Genomic DNA, 10055 nt, shown 5'->3' on the forward strand with positions numbered 1-10055 from the left:
AGATAACATAAAACTACGTTTGCTAAAAAGAAACTGGATGAATATTATCTTAATGCATAAAAACCTCTTAAGTCATTTTAATAAAGATAAGTATAATGGTTCGAAAGTTTTAAAATTGATGAACTAGAAAATAGATTTAAACGTTTAGACAACGTGTTTTGGGTCGACCCAACCTGATCAACAGAAATAAGGATTATCCTAAACTCAAAGTCATTTATGGAAGTAGAAATACTAAATTCAAAGTCAAGGGATTACAGAGTCAACTGTCTCATGTACTGCATGATAACACATTTATCGTCTTGGGATTTATATCATTAAAATAGTAATTTTAGTTACAAATAAAACAAACAAGGAGGTTTAAGTATATTTACTCACGCTTAATGATTTATGTGGTACCCCATGTACTCGTATATAGTACAAAACAGTCGGTGCGCGCATATAATATGCAGCGCTTTATCATGACATACATAAAACAGTCACCTTTGTATTCAGAAAAATTAACAGAAATGTTAGAAGAACTAACAACAAAAAACTTGCACTAATTTCTGAATTTCAATTGTCTGATGGAGTAAAGGACATAACAGTCATATTGGGATATATATCATTAAAATATTATTTTAATATTACAAAAATGAATTAAAGGGATAACAGCCATATTGATTTCTTTTAAATCAATTGAATTGTTTGTTGGCTTCTTGCACCTCTATGTGCAAACTTTTTACAATTTTTAATAAAATAAAAATTAGTACATTAACCATGATCAAAAAATTAATTCAACGGTAACTTTACTGTTGATTAATGTGATTTAAGAGAAAATCCTTAACATCACATGCTACAGCCGAGTCAGAAAAATGGGCTAGCATTGCCACCAAAGCGGCTGTACAGTTATCTTATCGAGCTAGAGCTAGGGTAAGAATATCCGACAGTATTCAACCAAATCATATAGCAGTGAACAAAAGCCCGATTTTCTTCAGAATATACAGGTCAACATAACTTCCAAGATTCATATAACACCTCCTCTAATGATCAAAAGTCAAAGATGCAGAGTCAACAAACTGGTCAGCACTCAGCAGAATTTAGCAATTCCCCAAAAGCTACCCAATCGAACCCGAACCGCACTAATTTACTGGTTATAGTTTGAAACCATAAAATATTCACTGTCACTTATCCACTTATGCAACTATTCATATTATTAATAATTACATAATGAGAGTATTGTAGAATCAACCCAACATAATTTAGCATGAAATTTAGAAGTGCCCATTTTTGAAACGTCCAAACTTGAAAGTTTAAACACGACAATAGTGACAATACAATACAACACAACACAACAAAACACATAAGTCTTACACAATACAACTCATAAGTCTGGTAATTCATAAAAACACGCAAGCCTAGAACATAAATTAGAAGACAACATAAACGGCCACAAACGATATACGATCAATCTTACCTCATCACAAGCGCGTTTCCTGGACGATTTGTGATGTTTAATTAGGCATGTCATCGGTTATCCAAGAATCTTCCATATCCTCGCCCCATATTCCCCATCTCCACTTCATCCCGGGACAACGAGCCACGCACTTAGACATAAAACTTTTGGATTCAGCATCAACAACATCTGCACTGATGAGCAACGAGACCTCTGACAAATCGACACACTGGTCCAACACAAAAGCAACAGACGAGAAAGTCAACGACGAGTCAACTAACGTCAGATACGCACATATTGTTTTCAACCCTTTCCTCCCATCCAAAATCTCCCAACCTTCCGGGTTCAAACAAGCTTCTAACTCCAACCAAGCGTTCGGTTTAATACATAGAAATCTCACATTTGGGAAAACCATGACCACCTTCGTTAGCGTTAATAATAAATCCCGGGCGTCTCTTGGTGCCTCGTTTCCTGACTCCAACGTCAGAGTTTCAACTGTTTTAGCGATCGGGAATTCTGAAAGTAAGGAACCAACATAGGAAGTGTCCAAAAAAAACGTTTTCAAATTCTCAAACACTTTGGCGGTGAATGCGCCTGCATGTTTAAGGCCATTAATGCTAAGATGAAAGTGAGTTAACTTGGGAGCTTCAACATGTATTGCAGTGGGCAATAAAGTTTCAATTTTGAGTGTGATGAGGTTCGGGGTGATTAGAGTCAAAGATGGTGAATGATTATATATAGCCCAATGGCAGGCTTTGAGGTTGAGAAGGCGGATCTTGGGATCTTTAAGCCCTCTAACACTTACCAAGTTGAGAACTTGAAGATCCGGGAAACACTTATTCAACTCGTTTAGCTCTTCGTCTTCTAAATTTGTAAATGAAAGCGTCAAACTTGTTAGCATTGGCATTGGATTTAAGTTGTTCATAGATAGCCATGCATACTTCAGCTTTAGGTTAACAAGATTATGACCTGCATCAAAGAAAACAGAAATAAAACAATCAAGTTCACCAAACTTCAAAATTTAAACTTTAGGTTATATGTCTAAGACTAGGGTTATAAGCGAATCAAACATCGGCGAACTGTTCGACGGGAAGTTCGTTAATGTTCGTTTATTTGATAAATGAACGAACATGAACAAGGAATTTTGTTCGATTAACTAAATGCACGGATGCGGACATATGCCATGTTCGCTTAATGTTTGTTTGTTTATTAAAGATTTATAATACTTTTTAATGACGTTTCTAATCTTATCAAACAGATTTAAGCAAAAGTATTGGCTATAAAACAAAAATATATGAGTATGCATGCAATAAATTTATTATTAAAATTAGTAGCCTAACCGAACCATTGGCACCAACCATTTTCGGCTAGCAAAAGCATATTAAAAACATTGCTCTTCCTCGTTTATTTGTGTTCGTGAACCTTTCACTAACAAGTTCATTTCTTTTATACGACACACGAACAAGAAATTCCGTTCGGTTAGGTGTTCGTGAACTGTTCATTTGTCCGTTAAAATCCCAAAATGATTAAAGGCCTACTATTTAATTAAAACTTAGTGCGAAGCAAGCAACCATATGCCGCACACGCTAAACAGCTAACCGGTGCCAATAAACACCAAACAGGTAACCCAGCGCTGGTACACGCATAACGAGAAACCGGGCCCTGGACGCACGAAATGCTTAACCGGGCGCATGTACGAGCAAAACGGGTTACCAAGCGTGGTACGCACTTAACGCGAAACCAGGCCCGGGACACGCAAAACGCAAAAGCGGGCGCCCATGCTTGTGAAACGGGTAAATTTTTTTTAATATGTGGTTAAAACCGGTTTGAAACCGATTATGTAGAAACCAGTTTGTAATTCTCTACCAAAACCGGACAAAAACCGATCTCAACCCGAACCAAAATCGATCGTAACCCAGTAAACCAATCAAGAAACCTGTTTTAACCCGAACAGAAACCAATCATAAACAGGTTTTAACTTTTGTTGACCAAACCGTACCGGGGTTTGGGGTTTACAATTTTTGCATAAATAGTTAACTTACAATACTGTGAAATCAGAATCAAAACATTCGACTGGCGTTGAGTACGCGAACGAAGACCAGATATCGAAAGTGACTTCAGCGATTCGGAAACTCTAGGCAGACACTCCTTTGCAAAATCTCCATCAACCAGGTTCAAATCATTACTAGTCTCAGAACCAGCGCTACGAATAAACGGAATCTGATGGCCGATACACACCGATTCAACGGCTTTCAGCTTCGAAATCAGGTTCACAAAAACCTCCTTGAAAGGTTGTTGAGAACTTGAATTCAAGACGTACCACTTAAGATTGATGGATCGAAGGCCTGGAAACACGGAATTGAAAGCCTTGGAAGCTGCTCGGCAGCGAGCAACGTCGGCTGAGTCGTCGAGTCGACTCAGTATTTGGAGAAGGAGTGAGTCAGGGAGAGTGTCCATTGTACTGAGAAAATTGTATGAAGCGGGAAAGGTGGTTTGGTGGACATATTTATTGTTGTTTAATGTATCAAACCGGTTGGGCTTGTAAATGAACCGAACGTTTGGTGAATTATTCGTGAACTGTTCGATGAGAAGTTTGTTTATGTTCGTTTATTTAATAAATAAATGAGTATGAACAAAAAATTTGTGTTCGTTCCATTCGTTTATTTATGTTCATGAACGTCCGTTTATATTCTTTTATTTTGGAGTTGCAAACTGTCAGGGAGAGAGTCCAGAGAATAATAATAATAATAATAATAATAATAATAATAATAATAATAATAATAATGTATGAAGGGAAACGTTGGGTAGAGATTATTGTTGTTTTTCTTTTCTTTGAATTTTGTATAAAAAAACTAGGTTGGATGCTTGACCGTATCAAATAAGTACCAATCTCTAATATATAAGTTATAACTCTATAAATAATAAAAGAATGATAAATAAAGTTATGTATTAAATAAATAAATACAAAGTTAAATTGCAAATATAAATTCACAAACTTACAAGGGTAAAAATATTAACTATCACATGTCTATATAGTGATCTTACGTTGTACAATATAACTTAAAGTGAGTGTATGTGTTTATATATAAAAACGGGGAAAGAGAGTACCTCCATTTGTCTAAGGGGCTGTTTGGTTCATTTAGATCTGAATGAGTCAGGTCTGAATGAGCCTCTGTCTCATTCAGTAATAACAAGTCTGAATGATTCAGACCTAATTTTAACCATTAAGATGTTTTTCTGTTTGGAACCAAACAGTCTGAAGTCTGAATGAATCAGATGTTTACATCTGAATGGTTCCATTCAGATGTAAACAAAAAGCCCCTAAATAGTTCTTTCTTCCTTTGATATGTTTTTCATAACCCGTCATGACCCGAACCCATACCAACCAAACCTATTCTTAGTTATTTCACTGCCCAAACACATATTGACCTAACTATCTGATTTGCCATGCATACAAGAACATAAGTAGCAATTTTGACACGTTCACTTATAAATAGTTTGAAACTATTAGATATTCATTGTCACTCATCCCCCACTTATGCAACTATTCATATTATAAATAATTACATAATGAGTATTGTAGAATCAACCCAACATAACTTAACATGAAATTTAGAAGTGCCCGTTTTGACGCAATCAAATTTTGAAATGTCCAAACTTGAAAGTTTAAACACGGCAATAGTGACAATACAGCACATAAGTATTATACATTAATACAACTCATAAGTCTAGCAATTCATAAAAACACCCTAGCCTAGAACATAAACTAAAAGACAACATAAACGGTCTCTCTCTCTCTCTCTCTTGTGTATTCAAATTGACACGAGTAAGAGAATTAAATATGAAGTAACTATTGTGATTCGATTGATTCAACATAACAATTACAACGAGAAATCAAAATAGTAACATAGAAGGAGACGGAGATGAGAAACAGATTCTAAGAACGAGACATGAGAAGAACAAATAGACTTGTTTACTTTCCTTCTCTTTATTCTTTATATGCGGTGAAGGTTCTTTCATCAATCTTATGGGCTTGTTACTTGTTGGGCTTCTTGGATTGGGCCATCCAATTGGTCCATCACATTTATAACACCTTCTCCCTCTCTCCCCCCCCCCTCCACCTCTCCTTCCCCCCTCTACCCCCCCCCCCCCAACCAAACCCCACATCATATGTGTTGTTCAACTCCAGATCCCCGAAACTGAAACCGAGTCAACAAAGTCAAGTCTTAGCGGGTCAAAAACGCGCTCATCCTTTCATAACCAATATGATGATTTTGACACATGAAAAGATTTAATTTTGACCAACATCTAAACAAAGTTCTTTCTATTCAAGAGCACACAGTTTGGACAAGAAAAAATCAAATATTTCCATTTTGATTTCAAGTTCTGAATCCGATTCTTGTAATTACAAATACAATGAAACATTTGGACTTGGGCTCGTCTCGCTAGAACAATCCATCACATAACTTAAAGAAAAATTGTGAAGCATTCGAAACTAGTATAGTTTTAGTATTTTCTGATACACGTATGATGCCTCATGTAAATTTGATTTGTCTTGCTTGTTTCTCGAGCAGGAGATTACCACGTTATACAACTTGCGAGAAACTAATCATGGAGCGAACATTTGTTTTAGAGGTGTCATTTAATCTGTTCTCTTTCGCAGTTGGCCAATCTATGCTTAAAGTTATGTTTAAACCGTGTGATCCGAAAGATCAAGAATATTCAACTCAATAAGATTATAATAACTTTGAACTAATTAAACTTCAAAAGTCAATTACATTGTGAGAACATTATTTTGAACCTCCAAAGGATAAAAGTTAATGGTATTTGTGGTGGGACAATATTGCTAAAGTACATATGTTAAAAGGATTCTGTAAATGTGATTATGTTTTCCATATGTTACTGCTGCTCTGTTTGCAAATAATGTATAACATGTAAACAAAAAATGAAATATATAACCATGAAAATAAATTTTGTAGTAGATGAATAAATGAACTATATTTTTTACAAGATTTGGCATGCACTTCAACAGTGCCCATTTTAACACAAACTAACAATGAAATGAGTTTAAACACGATAACAATAATGACGCAATATACTGTAAATCTAATATTTAGAGCTAGTTTCTTCAAATATCCGTTATAACTCAAAAAACACAAGAGCCGACACCATAACTTAAAGATGTTAAAAAGACTCCATCAATGTTACCTCATCCCATACGTGTTACGTCGAGTATTTGTGTTCAGTTAAATGTACCATCAGTTATCCAAGAATCATCCATTCTTTCCTTCCATATTCCCCATCTCCACTTCAACCCGGGCCAACGAGCCGTACACCTAGACATGAAACTTTTAGATGCACTTCCAACAACATCAGAATGGATGAGCAACGAGACCTCTGACAAGCCATCACATTGGTCCAACACACAAGCAACATACGAGAAAGTCAACAACTGGTCAACCAACCTCAAATAGGCACGAATTCTTTTCAACCGTTTCCTCCCATCCAAAATCTCCCAGCCTTCTAATTCCGACCAAGCACCTGAATTAACGCTTAGAGAACTCACGTTCGGGAAAACCATGAACACCTTCGCTAGGCTCAATCTTAAATCTCCAGCATTTGGTAATCCCTCTTTTCCCAGTGTCAAATGTTCTACTGTTTTCATGATCGGGAACTCAGAAATTAAGGAGCCAAGATAAGGAGATTTGAGCCAAAGGGTTTTCAAAATTCTCAAAGTTCTTGACGGGGAACGTGCCCGCGCGAGGAAAGGCATCAAGAACAAGATGAAAGTGAGATAACATGGGAGCTTCAATATGAATCGTAGCAGGCATGGAACATTCAATTTTGAGTGTGACGAGGTTGGGCGTGATTAGAGTCAAAGACGATAGATAATAACTAGATTCACTCAAATGACAGGCTTTGAGGTTGCGAAGGCGGATCTTGGGATCTACAAGCCCTTCAACATCTACCAAATTAAGAACTTGCAGATTGGGGAAACACTTATTCAACTCCTTTAGTAATTTGTTTGAAAATCTTGCGGATTCAAGTGTTAAGCTTGTTAGCATTGGCATTGGATTCAAATTGTTCACCGATAGCCATGCAAACTTTAGATTTAAGGTAACAAGATTATGACCTGCATCAAAGAAACCAAAGTGCTTTAAGTATAAGATGACCCAATTGTAGCTTAATCATGATTTATTTTTTTTTTAAACCAATAATTCAAACCTTTAAATATTAACACAAACCAAGCTACATCTGGAAAATGGGTAAGCGAGCAACAAGCTGCGCCGCTATCCCCCTTTTGAATCGCAAAGCCTATTCTACTAAATATCAATCATGAAACAAATTATGAACACTATTTTATGATAGATCAGAAATTCAAATAGGATAAAAATAAATAAGAGGGACAAAAACACTACGCAATTATTGTTTCAAAACATATGTATTATTTATTATTTATTATGTATCGTGTTCATGTCATGTCTAACATGTTATGTAATGTCTGCTCTACTTATAAGGTTCACCATTACTTGTAAATACGAACATATGGCATAAGATTAAACTTACAATACTCAGAAATCAAAGGCAATATCCTCGATTCGCATGGACTATAAGAAAGATAACCAGACAATGAAAGTGATTTCAAGGATCCGGAAACCCTAGACAGCCACTCCTCGACGAAAACCTCATCAATGAAGTTGAATCAGCTCCATGCAACAAGACATGGTGCGGAGGCATATGGCTGATACACACCGATTCAACGGTTTCCAACGTTGAAATAAGATGGATGAAAACCTACGTAAATAACGCTCAAAACACCAAACCATAGGCCTTGGCTTATAATATTCACTCGGGCAATGAAGGTTAATCGATCGAAGGCCTGGAAATACTGCATTGAAAGCCTTGGAAGCGACTCGGAACCGAGCAACGTCAGCTGAGTCATCGAGTAGTCATCGAGTAGGCTCGGTATTTTGAGAAGCAGAGGGTTTGGGAGAGAGTCCATAGATCGATGCTGAGTACGTAGGGAAAAATATTATTATGGGCTGAAACATTTATTTATACCTCCTTTAATTTACATTACATCTCACCCTCCAACTTAATTAATGTTGCAACTTTTATTATTATTATAATTATTATTATTGTTGTTGCTGCTGCTGCTGCAGCAGCAAATAATACCAACGAATCGAACAATTGAATATCAAGAACAAAGGATTACAATCGTATTAACAGATGAAAGATTACAAAGAGAGTAATTGTGAAAGTATTCACTACAACTAACTAATTGAGTTCTTGATATATATGCCCTAATCCCCAAATCAGTGGTTGTTACAAGTCGTTACAACCTGAGAAGGATATTGACACATCACCTCCTTTAACTTCCAGAAGCTAACATTATTAACCCAAACTACTACTATCCGAAACTGACAAATCAGCCCCTGTACTAATATTGACAATTCTAACTTTTATATAACAATCTCCACCAAAGTTTCAATTGTCATACACCAACACCTAACCTTTCAACACAATAGTTGAACTTTGGTCTAGGAAGAACTTTAGTAAGCATGTCAGCAGGATTCTCCTCAGACTTAACTTGTTCAACTTTGACTTCTTTTGCATTTACAACGTCTTTTATAAAATGCAATTTTACCTTAATATGTTTGGTTCTCTCATGGAACATACTATTCTTTGAGAGTTGTACAGCCCCTTGGTTATCACAATATACCAAAGTATAATCCAACTGTACACCAAGATTAGTCAAAAAACCCTTCAGCCACAAACCTTCTTTAACAGCTTCAGTCAAAGCTATATATTCAGATTCTGTTGTAGATAAAGCAACTACCTTTTGCAATTGAGCTTTCCAACTTACCACATTTCCTAATACTTGAAATGTATACCCTGTAATGGACCTACCCTTGTCCATATCCTTTGCAGAATCAGAGTCCTCATAACCAATGACCAAATTGCCCCTAACCTCACCCCTTTGACCAAAGACTAATCCAATATCCGTTGTACCTTTTAAGTACCTTAAAATCCATTTTACTGCTTCCAATGAACTTTACCTGGATTAGACAAATACCTACTCACCATACTTACAGCATATGCAATATCTGGTCTTGTACAGACCATTAAGTACATTAGACTCCCCACTGCATTACCATATGGTAACTTCTCCATATAAGACCTCTCTTCATCATTCTTAGGAGAATCATTAGCAGATAATTTGAAGTGTGCACCAATAGGAGTAGAAACACACTTTGTGTTATTACCTACACACACCTATTACAACACTTCCTCAGCATTCAACAAATCTTCTTCTTCAAGTTAACAATCACAACCGTTCGAAACACATTTTATGATTTTTTATTACTTGTTTTGATGATGATTCCAGTTAATTTTTGAATCAAACATGTATTTAGTTGCTATGTTTCCTGTTTTGCTGCATTTAATGTTAAAATTGGACTCAAATCACATTTTTTGGACTTTGGTTCATTATATTATGTTAAAACTGGATTTAAATCAGTAGTTATGTATTTTGTGTTACATACTACGAATGAATCTAATGTATGATGAGTTGATGACTACTGTTTTGATGATGATTGTAGTTGTTTTGGTTTTGGTTTGA

At 36.0% G+C, this 10055-nt stretch overlaps 1 protein-coding gene and 1 pseudogene across 1 annotated transcript; both read right to left on the minus strand.

The window, feature by feature from the left end:
* Positions 1-1400: 1400 nt before the first annotated feature.
* On the minus strand, positions 1401-3889 carry LOC143599319 (F-box/LRR-repeat protein At4g29420-like). Its single transcript, XM_077077307.1, has 2 exons — positions 3475-3889; positions 1401-2401 (listed from the first exon to the last, which is right to left on the minus strand). Exons 1-2 carry the CDS (start codon positions 3887-3889, stop codon positions 1491-1493), a joined length of 1326 nt encoding a protein of 441 aa, XP_076933422.1. The 3' UTR covers positions 1401-1490.
* A 2785-nt stretch (positions 3890-6674) lies between these two features.
* LOC143599321 (F-box/LRR-repeat protein At4g29420-like) lies at positions 6675-9607 on the minus strand (annotated as a pseudogene).
* Between the last annotated feature and the right edge of the window lie 448 nt (positions 9608-10055).

The sequence above is a fragment of the Bidens hawaiensis genome, unplaced genomic scaffold (assembly GCF_021521415.1).
Source record: "Bidens hawaiensis isolate Kalapana, Puna unplaced genomic scaffold, B.hawaiensis_p1.1 tig00051895_1, whole genome shotgun sequence".
Classification (NCBI taxonomy): Eukaryota; Viridiplantae; Streptophyta; class Magnoliopsida; order Asterales; family Asteraceae; genus Bidens; species Bidens hawaiensis.

What these genes read in the sequence shown, in the direction of transcription:
- LOC143599319 (XM_077077307.1), bottom strand. Translation starts at nt 3,889, where the DNA reads ATGGACACTCTCCCTGACTCACTCCTTCTCCAAATACTGAGTCGACTC. An exon ending in GATTCTGATTTCACAGTATT is followed by an intron (nt 2,402 to 3,474) that starts GTAAGTTAACTA and finishes TCTTTGATGCAG; the next exon opens with GTCATAATCTTGTTAACCTA.